This window comes from Emys orbicularis, chromosome 3, assembly GCF_028017835.1.
Source record: "Emys orbicularis isolate rEmyOrb1 chromosome 3, rEmyOrb1.hap1, whole genome shotgun sequence".
Classification (NCBI taxonomy): domain Eukaryota; kingdom Metazoa; phylum Chordata; order Testudines; family Emydidae; genus Emys; species Emys orbicularis.
In genome coordinates this window covers 92632037-92648243 of record NC_088685.1, presented here as the reverse complement: position 1 = coordinate 92648243, position 16207 = coordinate 92632037, and the positions used below count along the sequence as shown (strand labels likewise).

General features: G+C 43.8%; 1 protein-coding gene across 1 annotated transcript in view; it reads left to right on the top strand.

Annotated features, from left to right (window-relative positions):
* The first annotated feature begins 2667 nt into the window (after nt 1-2667).
* ROS1 (ROS proto-oncogene 1, receptor tyrosine kinase) overlaps nt 2668-16207 on the top strand; it is a 91011-nt gene continuing 77471 nt past the window's right edge. The window contains exons 1-7 of the mRNA XM_065401421.1: nt 2668-2700; nt 4212-4262; nt 6631-6690; nt 7427-7453; nt 11560-11620; nt 13664-13812; nt 14774-14912. Of these exons, the coding sequence (XP_065257493.1) occupies nt 2668-2700; nt 4212-4262; nt 6631-6690; nt 7427-7453; nt 11560-11620; nt 13664-13812; nt 14774-14912 (520 nt within the window). The remainder of the gene's footprint in view (nt 2701-4211; nt 4263-6630; nt 6691-7426; nt 7454-11559; nt 11621-13663; nt 13813-14773; nt 14913-16207) is intronic.

The window sequence follows — 16207 nt, the reverse complement described above, 5'->3', positions numbered from 1 at the left end:
CTAGGGTGACCAGATCACCCAAGTCAAATATCGGGACGCGGGGGGGGGAGGGGCGTGGTGAGGGGGAGGCGTGGCGGGCGGGGGGCGGGGCAAAAAACAAAAAAACAAAACAAAAAACAAAACACCCTTCCTCCACAAGCTCTGGAGGGAGGCCCGGGAGACGCAGGGGAAGCGCGGGGCCAGGGTGGGTGAGAATCCGGCCTGGCCCCAAGCAGGTAGGACTCAGTCGGGCGGTAGGGAGAGTACGGGGGTGGCCTGCGGGGCCAGGCGGCGGCTGTTCTCCCCCCCTGGGCAGCGGGACTCAGGAGCAGCCGCTGCTGCAGCTCCCACTGCCGCGGGGGGAGGAAGCGGTCGATGGCCAAGCTCGGCGGCTGCGGCTCTGGCGCCCGGGCCCGAACCCACCGAGCCCGGGCCTGCTGCGGGGACCCAGCAGCGCGCACACTGTGCCCAGCCCCTGGCCAGTCGCGTCTGGGCTGCTGCCCAGCTGGTGCTATCCCGCGGCGGCCCCAGAGTGGGGGCAGCAGGCCCCAGCCCCCCCGTCCCGCTCGGGTCCTGCAGGGGAACCAACGGGCCTGGGCTGCTGGGTCCCCGCAGCAGGCCCGGGCTTGGGGGGTTCGGGCCCGGGCGCCAGAGCCGCAGCCACAGCCGCCGAGCTTGGCCATCGGCCGCTTCCTCCCCCCGCGGCAGTGGGAGCTGCAGCAGCGGCTGCTCCTGAGTCCTGCTGCCCAGGGGGGAGAACAGCTGCCGCCTGGCCCCGCGGGCTGCCCCCCTACTCTCCCTACCGCCCGACTGAGTCCTGCCTGCACTGGGGCCAGGCCGGACTCTCACTCACCCTGGCACCGCGCTCCCCCTGCGTCTCTGGGGCCTCCCTCCAGAGCTTGTGGAGGAAGGAGGAATGGTGAGCCTGGGGAAGAGGCGGGGATTCGGGGAGGGAGCCAATGGGGAGAGGAGGGGGCGGAGTCGGGGCGGGGGGGGGGGGGCGAGCACTTCCGGGCTCCGGAGCATTTCCTTGTTTGTCCAGTGTCCTGACCACACATCGGGACAGTCCCGATAAAATCGGGACGTCTGGTCACCCTAGTAAAAGCACACAAAAGACCAGATTTCAGGGGGAGAGACCAGATTTCACGATTTCTGATGCGTTTTTCATGGCCTTGAATTTGGTAGGGCCCTACTTATGTGGCCTTATGTACCATATTTGGAAACAGTTATTAAAAACAGTCTCAGCTAAAATGGTTGTGCAGGCCAGTGTGGACTATTTGTTAAAGATGTTTTAAGAAAGTTATTCTCCACCACACCAATCAGCACAGCTGTGTTACCTGAAGCCATTTTTAAAAACAGTGATTAAAAATTGTTTCACCATAAGAGAAAATACAAACAGGGCTCCTCTCTCTCTCTCTTACTCTCTTCCTCATTCACCATAATATTGGGATAAGATCACTCCACTTAGTTTTCTTTTCACTTCAATGATAAGGAACCATGTGACCTTTCATCGGTCGGCACCTTTGTCTGAGCGGTTTAATAAGAAACTATTAAATAGATGTTGCGCAATTTCAAGACAAGTGATCCAGGAAGCCCCAAAGTCATAGAATGGATGGATTATAAACAAGGATTTTACTAACACTTAGAAAACTTCCGCATTTCAATGTTCTATCTGGCATCTAGAATCCACGGAATCTATGAGGCTGAAACAAGAAAAGTAGCAGACTGCCAGATGAAATTGTTGTTCAAGCTATGAGGAACATTAACGTGTGGAAGCCTAAGCTAGTCAGTCTTCTTTCTGTTTACTGCATATGGATTTCTACAGTATATTGTACTTTCTTGATTAATTGTCAGAATTTATGTACAGGCGGCCTGGTAAGTTTTGGAAAACATTATACTTACCTCTTAGATATATGATTGTTGCTACCACAATTAGCATTTTCTAATGCAAACCACTTTATTTGAAATTGTATGTAAAGAACCTATGTGGGCAAAACTGGGGGCTGAAATGATGTTTTTAAAATTGAGTTTGCAGTGGAAAAATGGATATCATACTTTTTAAAGGGGAAACCCAGTTAATCATACTCCATCTGAATTTTATTTCCCCTCTGTTACAATGATTCATCAGATTATTGTAACTGAAAGAGACTACAGGAAAAAAACAAACAACAAAAACTATTTTTTTCAGTTTCTTTTTTTTATAGACTGTCTAATCTACAGCGTTTGCTGTAAAATAAGCTAGTCAATATACCCTTCTATTTGTATGGGACTTTCACACAGCAACATGGAAAAATAAAACATTTTAAAAATAGGAAAGTGTAACTATAAAATTACAACAATTGGCAGGGGACTTAAGTGCAGATGTGGTATATAAAACTGTCTAGCTTTCCGTTGCTGGTATCCCTTTAAGTAGAAGAGTGGGTTGTTATATCTTTAATCTTATGTTTTCGTAGTGTTCCTTTGGGTAGTGAAGTGGAATTTATTTGTTTTCCTTTTGCTGATGCATAAAGATGATAAGCCCAAACTCTAACTGAAACCTGATCAATAATTATGCTTCAAATTTCATTTTTATTCGGCTGAGTATGTCGACTGATCTTATCTAGAAGACCATGTACATGTGCTCTGTAGAAATGACTTTGTGCGTCTTCTGGCTAATTAGCTCTGTCAGCTCTGAAAAATATACTGATTATGGACATGAAATGTACAGGATGGATGTACCAGGTACACAATCTTATTAAAATGGCCAGTCTTTAAAACCTGTTTCTGATGCATAAAAGAGCCCTGGCAGCAGTGAAAGGGTTACTCATCTTTCCTGCTATGAGCTTAGGCGGTAATAATATTCCTAACAAGGATTCTTTGATTAATTTTTAAATAAATTCTGAATGAGAAATGCTCTGTCCCTCTTCATAGCACTCTTCTTTAAAAGCCAAACATGTGGCATCCATATTCCATATGCCACTTAAAAATATTGTGATGGGGACTGAAATGAGAAAAAGCTGGTCTCAAGGTCAGTACAGTTCAAAGCTTCCATTTCCCCATCCAAAGGGTACCTGTGTGATCACACCTGCTGTGGGACTGTTTTGCATCAGACAGGGGTTCTTAACCATTGCCACACTATATGCCTCTTATCCTGCAAATGCTCGTGCATGTTCAACTTCTCTCTATGAGAATAGTCCCATGCTTACAGTTCAGCACATGCCGTAAGCGTTTGTAGGATCAAGTCCTATGACCCCACATTCAGCTACTCAAAGCTGGATAAATGCATCCCAGAATCATTTGCACTTCTGAAGAGGTGCCTGGTCTTGCACAATTCAAACTAGGTGCTCTGGGAATAGGACCCGTAGTTCTGAGGCACTTTTGGTACCAGAAGAGAATCAGTTGTCATGTGGTTAGGTATAGCCATTTCGGAAGGAGGCCAGAGGAAAATTTAAAGAAACAAAATCTGTAACATGCATTTTGGAGGTCAGACCCAGTTGGACTTGTGCCATTTGCGTTCCAGGTTTGTTTATGAAGCATTTATTATTGTCTCAGTAAATCAGAATAAATTGGAGACGGCTCAGAGAAGAGTCACAAGAACGATTTAAAGGATTGGAAAACATGCCTTGTAGGAGCTCAATCAATGTAGCTTAGCAAAGAGAAGGTTAATCACAGTCTATAAATACCTACATAGGGAATAGGAATTTGATAATGGGATCTTCAGTTTAGCAGACAATGGTATAGCAAGACCCAATAGCTGGAAGTTGAAGCTAGACAAATTCAAACTGGAAATAAGGCATAAAATGTTAACAGTGAAAGTAGTTAACCAGTGGAACAATTTACAGAGTGTCATGGTGGATTCTCCATCACTAGCAATTTTTAAGTCAAGATTGGATGTTCTTTTAAAAGATAGTAGTTCAAAAGGAATTATTTTGGGGAAGCTCAGTGGCCTACAGGAAGTCAGACTGGGTGATCACAGTATTCCCTTCTGGCCTTAGAATCTATGAATCAGGAGACAAAGGGCCAAATTCCTCCTTGAGATAACTTAATTGACTCCAGCTGACTTCACCAACTTCCATATCCTAATGATACTCTTCGATTACTCTCAAGCAAGTAAGAAGCAATTGTCATTTCAGCAATAATTTTAAAAGTTTCATGTGAGGTGGAAAAAAATTGAAGGAAGGAAGGAAAATGCTAGTAGAGGAAGTACTGGATATCTAAACTCACTTATAAATATATATTTTTTTCGTTTACAGGAAGGAGAGCTTGGCATTAATGCTTGCAATGTTAGTGACATCAGTGTAGCTGTGAGTAATGGTTTGCATTGTTACTTATGTTATTGCTGTATAGGGTACAGTGGTCATATTATCTGGTTATAGCTTTGCCAGCATGGTGGATCATATTAAGACTTGACATAAGTAGGTGCAACTCCATTGATTGCAGAGGAGTTACATCTAATTACTGCAGGCCTGAATTTGGCCCATATTCTTAAAAAGACAGGTTTTTTTTTTTTTAAAGTGAATTTGCCATAGTGGAGCATAGGTCTCTATTCAGGCTCCTATTTCAATTCAGAGTCTACACAATTCAGAATGAAGAAATATTTGAGATAATTTGGGTCCCCATCAGAATCAGTGCTCCCATGAGTAGGGTGACCATATTTCCTAAAGTACAAAGGGGATGGCCCGGGGCTTGCCCGAGCTGCCCTCCCCCCCACACCAGCATGGCTAGACAGAGCTGCTGCCACTTGGGGCTCCAGCTGACCCCCCGCCCCCCCCCCAAGCTCCATGCCGCCCAGGGCTGGGGCTGAGTGCCTGAGCCCTGTGCTGAGGATGGCTGGGACTGACACCCCGCCCCCCCCGAGCTCCGTGCTGTCCGTGGCTGGGATTGGGGTTGAGTGCCCAAGCTCCATGCTTCCGGACACTGGGCCTGGGCCTGGGGCTGACCCTCTGAGCCCTGCTGCCTGGCACCTTGCGTTGCCAACCCCCCCCATGTTCCTCTGCGCCCCACTTCGGGTCGCACCCGACTTTTTTTGTAAACTGAGCATTTGTTCGTTTGCGCTTGCGAATTGATCAGTTCGCAGGAGCAAACAGGACAAATGCCCATTTTTGTCAAAGAAATCAAGACAGCTGGCACCGAACTTAAAAAGGGAACTGTCCCGGACAAAATGGGACATATGGTCACCCTACCCATGAGAGGCACATAATTTTTACTATTGCATTCTGGGTAGTCTAGTAAATTTAAAATAACACACCCATTTTATTTTCTCATAAATTTGACAGGGAGGAAACTGAAAATACTGTTTTTTAAGATGTTGTGTTAGACTTCTATAGAGCTATAAATGTTTGGGTTTATGCTAGAGATCTCTATAGGTTAACACAAACTTTTGATGGGGTGATTTTTGGAATGAGCAGCAGCCTTCAGGAGAGGTTCCCTTAGAAATCTTGGATCTCTAACACAGTTCATCCTGATAGCCACAGGCCCCTTGAAGGCTCGTTCCCACTTATTTGTTGAATGCATGGAGGATTCAATCATCAATGTTATCCACAATCTTTAGTCAATTACAGTCTCTCTGCAAATGGCCTCAGGTGTGTGTGGAGGGTGGCGGGGGTCATGTGAGCGTGAAAAGCTAGATTGTCACAATGTTTACTTGGCCATGCAGTGCTGCCCCCTTACTCACCTATGTGTCTTTGCTCAGATCGAGAGTTGCCAATTATCATGATTTTCTTATGCTTTGTGATATTTGGTGTTTTTCATAAAGCCCCAGCTCTTGGAGTCAGGTGATTGTGAGAGAATTTCAACTTTTTTTTTTTTTTTTTAAAGGAAGTTTGTAGACCTCCTGGAAGCAGAGAAAAGATTGAAATGTAATTAACACAATTTCAAAACCAGAAGATAAATAAAAAATCCAACATTTATTATTATTTTTTAAAATATCATGAATTTAAGCCAATTTCATGATTTTTGGAAGGTCCATTTTGAAAGTTTCAGCCTGTTTATGGCAAATTTGTTCCTTCTCTCAATCAGCGAGTCAGGAGTAGACTTGAAAGGACTGCTTGCTCCACCCTGGCCAGATCAAGGAAAGAGCTTTATGATGGGGGTGAATTAATTAATTTACTTCCTTCCTGGAGCAAGAGAGGAACTGGAGCTCCCTGGGCCAAAATTCATTCTTTGCTTTGTTCCTGGAGCTTTGCAGCAGGCACCATCCCTCTCTCAGGGCACAGTGTAAAGCTGCAGTCTAGACCAAAATAATGGAGTTGCACACCAGCCATTACAGTACCCTCAATCACGATGGCTGTGTCAAGGTCCTGTCTAGAAGTGGTTGTGTGGATCACTCACACAAACTTCTATGTTTATTCATTATATTAATTTTCAGGGGAAACTTTCAGGAGTTTTATCTGTCTATCTAGGCCCCATTACCATAGTGTATAAGTATCTCAAAATATTTAATGTATTTATCTTCATGAGGAAGAGAAGTGCTGTTACCCCATTTTACACATGGGGAACTGAGGCATAGAAAGTTTACATGTTTGCCCAAGATAATATCAGAAGTCTGTGGTAGAGCAAGAAATTGACCCTAGGTTTCCCAGATTAGCATCCTAACCACTGGACCATCCTTCCTCCTTGTTTGTCTGACTGCAACTCTTTTAAAGTACTAACTATTCACTGTCTTTCTTGCAGTGCACACAGGGATGTCGATTTTGGAATGCAACAGTACAAAAAAGTTGCCCACTGCAATGTGTAAGTACTGTATTAGTCAAAGTTCCACTTCCTATGCTTTGATTTTGTCTGATAAATTATCCAAAAGTATTCTACCAAACCAGTCTTTTTATAATAAAAAATGTAATAGCCATAATTCGTTTTCCAGTAAGTTGATATGTTTCTTATTGGAATATGTAACATCATATTATTAGTTCAGAAGTCTTCGAAATAGAGTACATTAACCTGGGAATCACTAGTTCTTGGCATGGGGGTACCTTCACAATACAAACCTGCATTATGTCTGTCACAGTGTGGTGGGAACAGAGAACACTAACATTCGATGAAAATTAAACTCCCCTTCTGGGTTTTCAGTCAGTTAAATTGTCAGTGTTCAACACCTTTCTGCACCAGGCCCTGTTAGACCCCCATCTTTAGAATACATGTTATCACCATGTTTCCTGTTGTTAACCAATAGTATCTGGACAAGAACTAGCACAGGTTCTGGGACAGTTGCCAGGGAAAAGTTTGAGAGGAACTAGGTTCCTTTTCTTGAGAAATCTGGAGCTCAGTCAGACTTGACGTAATTCAAATGCTGGCCTTCCAGTTTTGAATTTGGATTTCTTCTTTTCAGCCGTTTGTCACTGAAAAGCATTTGCTATGTACTCTGTGTGTGTAAGAAATGTCTGATGAGTTAATACTACCTTATTTGCAATATTGGACTATTGAAAGACTATATTCCTGCTAAGCATGTCTCTTTTTGTTTGCTTCTCTACAGAATCAGACCTACATCAGAGCATGTGAGGTAAGTTAAATGCCAATAAGACCAGTATAAACACCCTAAAATGATAACTTCAGTTCACACAGCAGAATGAAACACAACTTAGATACCCAAAATTTTAAATCCAGGTGTCTGGTTGTGTTGTGCAAACCCTGTGGCATTACATCACTGTATTCTTGTTAAAAACATAAGATACACAGTGTACATTGGCCTAGAAATGAAGCTTGAATGTAGATGTGTATAGATGAGGTTTTCAAACAGGGGCATAGATTTTCTTTATTTTTAAGCCTGTGAAGGAGAAAAGATGGTCTGGTGGCTAAAGACTGGACTGGGGCTGAGTTCTGTTCTTGGCTATGCCACAGACTTGCTGTGTGATTTTGGGTAACATGTTAATCTCTGTGGGCCTCAGTGTCCCTTCTGTAAAATGGGTAATAGCTCTTTTCCTCACGGGGCCATTATGAGGCCACTTCATTGATGTATGTGAGTTGCTCAGATACTGTCGTGATGAGTGCCATAGAAAATGCCTATAAACAAACAATGCAATTTTCTTACAGCTGTTGAATAGTACCTTTTCCCAAGAGTAGTCCCATTAAAGTTAGTGGGAACACCATTGGAATAAGGTGCTACTCAACATGAATAAGGGTGTCAGAATCTGGCACTTAAAGGGGGAACTTCCACCAACAAGGATTTCTTGGTTTCAAGGGGAATAGATGGCAAATTTGCCTTTAAAAATCTCCAGGGAAAAGTTTATTATTATTTTCCTCAGCAAGAACCAAAACAAAATCAGGTTTAGGGCTGTAGCAATTAATTGTCAGTAGGAAAAGGAAGAAGGAAAACATGAAATAAAGGAAAAAGACAGGAAATATGTCTGTTGAATGGAGCACTTTATAGTTTCTTCAAAGCAGTACAAACCAGTTGATGCGCATATGTTTAAAGAGAAGGTGAGCCCATAACCTAAACATTCTTGACTGTCAATGATTAAGACATTAAATAGACCTGCAGCTGACAGTTTGTAAAGCTGTTGTAACATATTGTGACCGTATTTGCTATGCTGAATACGGGACACCTGGTAAAATTACTCGTATTCAAGCAAGTTCAACGGCAATCAATCAGAATTATGTAGTACAAACATTCAAATTAACATCAGGTTGACTGAGCCCCTGTTAAAAAGAAATACTGCGTAGTTGGATTCTTTTTATTTACCTTCTTATCTTTAAGGCTTTAGGGTTCACACAGGAAGGGGTGACACCCTTCCCACTCCCATACACCTCCCTCAAATGGTTGGTGGTGGTGGTGACCGACCTATCCGACTCTCCCTGCCCCGGCGCTCTCCGCCCTCCATGCCTGGCTGGGCCCCTGGGATGGACCCACCTCTCCTGGTACCAGCTGCCACGTCTTCCCGAGGCAACATGTGCAGGGGGGACGCAGGGTCACATGCTCCCCTCCCCAGATTTCTGCCAGGTTTACACCAGAATGTGGCCAGCAGCAGCCTTTTGGCACTGTGCGGGAGGGAAGGGACGGGAGCTGCTTCCAGCTACAAGGGGGGAGGGGATGACCTGGCCCATGTCTTTGCAGAGCTCATCTCTTCTTGCCCCCGCCCCCACCTCCCATGTGGCTGGAAGCAGCTTGTCCCTTCCTGCCTGCACAGTGTCGAAAGGCAGCTAATACCTCCAGGCTGCTACTGGCCATCTACATAACTGAGCTGCCTCTGGCTACAGCGCAGGCTGGAAGGGGTTGAGGCCTAAGGATGCATAGTGCACTAGGGCCCAGGGAACCTGACTGCAGGGGCTTCATGGAAACCGTCCAGAGAGGTGACTCAGTAGGGGAGGGTACCTAGGGGATGGAGCAGCCATGTGCTTCCTGGGGGCAGGACCCAGGTTGGGGGTGGTGAAGAGGGTGCTAAGCCCCTTCCCCAGGGGCTGCTGTGGAGCCTGCAGGTTCAGTGTGGGAACAGGCTGGAAATTGCTTCCCCCCCCCACCACCACTCCAGAGCTTAGCTGAGTGGCAGAGAGGCTTCCCTGTACCAGTGCTGTGCAGGGCTTTGGCACATGCAGGGCTTGGCTCCTCCTGGCCAGCGCCCCGGGCCAGAGGATCTTGGGCTTTCCCAGGACGCCGGCCCAGCCAGAGGCAGTGGGGGAAGGAAGGAGCCTGCCAGCCAGGCTATTGGTGAGCTGAGCATTCTGACCAGGGGCTGGTTCTCTGCACAGCGCTGGGAGTGGGATGCGCCCTGCTGGGGGGAATATGGAGGAGCAGCAGGGCTGGGGGGGTGGTGAAGGGGCAAAGAAGGGAGAGGACAGCAAGAGAGGGAGCACGTAAAGGGCCGGTGGGTAGGCAGCAGAGGTGACTCGTAACTGGTTGCTGCCTGCCCACACTCACCAGCTACCGCAGCTCGCAGCGCACAGCCAGCACTGGCCGCAAATGGGATGGGTGGCGGAGCCCTGCTGGCCGAGAGCTGGCACGCAGCGGGGGCAGATTAGCAGGCGTAGTGGCCAGTACTGATGGTGGGCGGGTGGCTGGCGAGCCGGGATCCGGCCAGCAGCAGGACCCACCACTACTGATGGGGGGAGACAGAAAATATGGGACAATTTGCCCATTTTTAAGAAAAAGTCTGGACACCTACAGGAGGGCTTAAATATGGGACTGTCCCTTTAAAAATGGGACATCTGGCCACCCAATTCAACGCTGTCCTAGTGCCACACAGAAGCATGACTGCTGGTATTTGTACTATTTGCCTTTCCTTGACCAAGATATTTCTCTTGGAAACGTTGCATCTTGCTAATAATATTAAAACACAAAGAGCCACTTCTTTAATGCCGGAACTTGGAAAATAAATCTTTACTTTGTGCTAGGGCAATTTTCTCTTATCAGTTTCCGTGAGCTGCAGGAAATGTGTACAGTAGAATCATTGACAGTTACCAAGACAAAAAATGCCACCTAATATAACATGTCACCTTAATGACTCAAAAGTTAATTATTACTTGATAGTTGTTTGCTGTATGAACAGAGATTATAAAGCTGGGGTATTTTATCTTCTTCAGCTTTTGTAAGCCAGACAATCTTGCAATGTAAATGAGCCTAAATAAAATACAGCAGAGCAAATGCATTCTCAGGGTGGGGGAGCTTTGTCAGGACTGGCATAAAAAAAAGGATAGTAGCTCCTTTAAGGGTTCTCCTCCTTTGGGAATTGGGAGGGGGAGGGGAGAAGGCATCACCTGAATTGATGGGCAGGCCGGTGGGGCTCAGGTAAGCCAATGGGGGAGTGTATATAAATCCTGCACACCTGGGTAGTGTATATAAATCCTGCCCCTCCAGCCTGAGCCCCCTTTAATTCCTGACTAGAAGCCAGAAAAGCAAGCTGGAGTCATTGCTTATTTAGTTATTGACTTTCAGTGAGACTCAGGCTCCTATGTGCTTAAGTCACTTTTAAAAGTAGGCTTAGGATTGTCAGTCATTTGGAAAATTTTCCCTCTGCGTCTCAGTTCAGTGGAGCTGTAAAGTAGAGCTAGTGAGGCTTCCTTTGTCTATCTTCTCTATTTGGATGGTAAGCTCTTTGGGGCAGGGACTCTCTTCTTACTATGTATATGTTCAGTGTGGGCTGCATTGGGGCTCTGGGGGTGGTTAAGACCTATAGACACAACTATAACACAGATAAAAAATAATAACAAGAAGTTAGATGGTAGATGTGTTTTTTTAAAAAAAACGTCCAATACAGCTTATTGGCCAAGAGCAGGGAGCATTTGTGGGAAATAGGTGGAGCAAGAAGGGCTGGGCTCAATGCTCAGGGCTTCTCATCAATAGTAAGTTCAATGAGCCATATTCTGCTTCCCTTCCTCAGGTATCCTTATTGAAGTCTTAAATGTGTAAAGTGAGCAGGAATTGTCCCCAGATTTGTGAGTTGCAGCAAATGGGCTATATAGGGAATATAGAGCCTGACCCAATGCCCATTGAAGTCAATGGAAAGACTGCCATTGATGCCAGTAGATTTTTTGAATGAGCCTAAGGTGCCAATGTTTTTAGAATGAATATAACTACTTTTGTGGTATTCATGTGTACTAGAAATGTGTCTGGATGCTTCTAAGAAGACATCCCATTGAAACAAAACCAACTGGCAAGTTCTATGTCTTATACAGAGAGTTTCCTGTAAGTTTGGCTGCAGCTGTGCAGAGGAGGCTTATGGTGCTGAAGTACAAGGTAGGGACGGACATAGTGCTGTGCCATAACCCAGGGTTTGCTGAACTCATTTCTAGGAGTATCCTTTTGCATTTGTTATCTGATTTTCTTTGAACAGGGCCAGGAATGTCTTGTTCCTTTTCTGATTCTTATTGTAACTTAAAAGTAAAGAGATGGCTGCTGTATTACAAAAAGTAGGCTTTTTCTTCCAGGAACTTGGGAATTTTTGAATATAAATGCAGAAGTTTATGGTGGGATTTTCAAATGCACTCAGCTATGGCCCAACTCTGCTTCTGTTTAAGTCAATGGTAAAAACTCCTTTTGATTTCCATGGGAGCAGTTAGGCCAATGCTTAGTGCATTTGAACCCCACCCTGAGCGATCTACCAGGGGTGCTGGAACAATTTGTATAGTGGGGGTGCTGAGAGCCACTGAACCAAACTGAAAACCCCTGTATATGTTGGAAACCACTTCAAGCTGGGGGTGCGGCAGCAGCCTCAGCACCTTTAGTTCCAGCACCTATGGATCTACCCTATCTGACTGAAAAAATGTAGGGATTTCCATTCAGCAAAGCTTTATAATAAATGCTTTGCTGAGCTCCGTATCATAATAAAAAAATATATATTGAGGCATTAGCATGCTGCCCGTTGCTTTGGGAACTTGGTGCCTCACATTCAGTTTCAAAACAAGTGTGTATATATATATACACACTAAATATTGGTGATACCAGGGGAAGAAGATTTATATAAAGTTGCACAGCAAACCCATGCTTTGCCTGAATGGAAATATATTAAAAGGCATGACTGAACAGGTACACGTTACTTTGTGCCCTAATACGATCAAACCCTGTATCTGACAAGACGGCAGAGAGCAAGTTCCACAACTGGTTGCATTCTTCTGAAAAGTTTTGCTGTTAGCCCTAGAAAGGTAAATCAGAGGGACTAAAAGCGTGAATGCCCCACCTCAGATCTTCCCAGCTGTGATAGGCCATAGGGAGGGAGCCATATTGCGATGGTTCTAAGTTACAGTATAACTCAGGCATACCACAAATGTGCATTGTCAAAAGCAGCCTTGATTTTGTTATGGACTAGGGACTTCACTTAAACCAAACCAAACCAAACCAATTAAGAAAGTATTTCCAATTTTGTCACAGATAGTAATTTCATCATGGTTGCAAAATTCTAAGTAGAATGGAACCAACATTTTAAATGGAAGATGTCCTATTCTTTATTCCATGTCTAATTTCTGTAGTGTCTGTTATCTGCAAGTTCATCATTTGACAGGTCATCCAATCATGACCTTCCACATGATCGTTTAAATATTGGTCCCCAATCCAGCAAAGCACTAAACATATGTTTAACTTGCGTAGTTCAGTAGAACACTTCACTGGGACTATGCATGTGCTTAAAATTAAACACATGCTTTAGTGCTTTGCTGGTTTGGGGACCAGTATTTTAAAGCATGTGTTTAACTTTGAGCACCCGAGTAATCCCATTGAAGCATGTACGTGACTGCACATGTGCTTAACCTTAAGCTCATGCGTTAGTGTTTTGATGGAAGGAGTTTCCCTTCAAAGTTTTACCAATCACTGAGTGGAGAAGGACGTGAGGACAGTAAAGAAATGGACAGATCTCCCAAAGCTTCCATTTAAGGGATATAGTTTAACATAATAGGCCAGATTCACCACTAACACAGATGGGTTTATCTCCATTGACTTCAGCTGCACCCACTTACACCAGTGATGAGTTTGGCCAATTAATATTAATGTATCAATTGTCTTATAATATTACTATGGTTCATTCTGTAACTGTTTTCCTGATATGCATGTTTTCCATGTTTTTATCAGCTTCACAACTGCTGAATGTGCCAGGCCCCTGGGGCAAGATGCACCTTACTTTTACCCAATGTACTAGGTGTGTCACCACCAAAGTGTATTCCAGCGTAACATCAATCCTTTAGAGAATGCTGCTGCATTCTCCTACTGCCCAGAAACTGCCACAGAATACCCCAGGGAGAGGATTAATGATTTAAGCCTTGTTTGTGTTTTATTGGTTTCCACACTCAGATTATTTGAACACACCTACAGCACCATTTGCATCTAACATTGGAAGCCACAATGTGACATTGAGATGGAAGTTGGCTAATATCTCTGGGGTGACATATATTATTCAGTGGAAGTACAATCAGCTCCCTGGAGACTGGAGGTATGCTGAGGTAAGGGAGGACAAAATAGTTCCCACTTACTTTTTAAATTCATCTTTTAATAAAACAACCTAGTCTAATTTACAATCCAGTCTTGATTCAATTGGAAAGGTGTTCTTCACTTCCTCTCCTCACCTATCCTCTATTATTCTTGTACTCTATAAAACAGTTGCCACATTTCACATTAGAAGTGGCTACAGTTGAGTGGTGAATGACGTGATTCTTGTGTATAATTTGTTAAGATTGTAAAGCATTTGGGGATTCTTTGTGTATTTTTGTTATGTTGGTGGTGGATTGTTGGGGATGTTTTTTGTTTATTTTTGTTCTTGGATTTATTTGGGTAAAATGACTAGTTAAGTTTAAGTATATTTTGTTAGGTACCCAGAAGCCTGTGGGTGAGTGATAACAATTTAAAATTTACTGATGTTAATATATTTAATATTATACTGTTTTAGCTATTTATTTGCTTAAAATTAGAATATTCTTTAAATTAATTAATTAATTCAGGCTGGAAATTAGAAGGTTTCTAACTATCAGAGAAGTGAGGTTCTGGAGCAATAGGCATAGTGGGGGCAAACAACCTAACTAGTTTTAAGATGGAGCTAGATAAATTTAGGAGCAGGATTATATGTTGGGTTGCTTGCGGCAGCAGGGGATTTGATCTGACCCAGGAGATCTCTTCCAGGCCTATGTCTTATCTTCCTAATATTCTGTTCCATCCATCCAATATTTGATGAGATTTGGCAGTGGGTTTTAAAGCAAGTATTAAAGGAGGAATCAGTACATAATGTTTAAGGAAAATGAATTATCTAGAACTTGTTCTGCTTTATACGGGATTCTTGGAATTAGGTCTGTAACATCCTAATACATACATATTGTTTTATGTTGTCATATCAGGCTAGACTGAGATCCTACATGGTAACTCCAGATAGAGGAACAGTGATAATGATTATATGTATGTGTTTTGATCTAGGTAGTGTCTGAGTATTCGTACACAGTGAGTAACCTTCAAGCCTTCACAGAATATGTGTTTCGAGTAGTTTGGATCATCACATCTCAGATGCAGCTCTATTCTCCGTCTAGTCCCAGTTACCGGACTCATGCATTTGGAGGTAATTACACTGTTGGTCACAGCTTCAAGGGCAGTGCTAAAAAGTTGACTTTCATAAGAACAGCCATACTGTATCCAGTTTCTGACAATGGCCAGTGCCAGATGCTTCAGAGGGAATGAACAGAACAAGGTAATTTTGAGTGATCCATCTCCTGTTATCCAATCCCAGCTTCTGGCAGTGGGAGGTTTAGGGACACTCAAAGTATGGGGCTGTGTCCCTGACCATCTTGGCTATTGGCTGTTGATGGACCTATCCTTCATGAACTTATCTAACTCTTATCCAAGTCATACTTTTGGCCCCACAACATCCCATGTGGATGAGTTGTGTGAAGAAGTACTTCCTTTTGTTTGTTTTAAATCTGCTGCCTATTAATTTTCAATAGCAGAAGAAAACGTAGAAATGGCTGACATGTTAAATGCCTTTTTTGTTTCAGTTTTCACTAGAAAGGTTAGCAGTGATTGGACGATAAACATCAATGTAAATAGTGTGGGATCTGAGGCTAAAATAGGGGAAGAACAAGTTAAGACTTACTTAGACAAATTAGATGTCTTTAAGTTGGCAAAATACATCCTAAAACACTTAAGGAACTGGGTGAGAACCCATGGAGGATGGAAGAGATCCCAGAGGCCTGGAAAAGGGCAAATATACTACCTATCTATAAAAAGGGGAATAAGGACAACCCAGGGATTTATAGATCAGTCATCTTAACTTGGGTACCCAGAAAGAAAATGGAGCAAATAACCAATCAATTTGTAAGTACCTAGAAGATAATAAGGTGATAAATAACAGTCAACATGTATTTGTCAAGAACAAATCATACCAAACCAACCTGATATCCTTCTTTGATAGGGTAACAAGTCTTGTGGGTGGGGGAAGCAGTAGATGTGATAAATTTTGATTTTAGAAAGGCTTTTGATACTGTCTCACATGACCTTCTCATAAGCAAACTAGGGAAATACAGCCTAGACGAACCTACTGTGAGGTGGTAAACCACTGGTTGGAAAACTATACTCAGAGAATAGTTATCAAAGGTTCGCGGTCAAGCTGGAAGGGCATATCAAGTGGGGTCCCACAGAGATCTGTCCCATAGGTTCTTGAAATAAGGGTGCTGCTGCACCCTCTGGCTTGAAGTGATTTCCATCATATGGAGGGTTTACAGTTTGGTTCAATGGCTCTCAGTACCCCCACTATACAAAATGTTCCAGTACCCCTGATCTGTCCCGGGTCCAGTTATATTCAATATCTTCATAAATGATTTGGATAATGTCACAGAGAGTACGCTTATAAAATTTGCC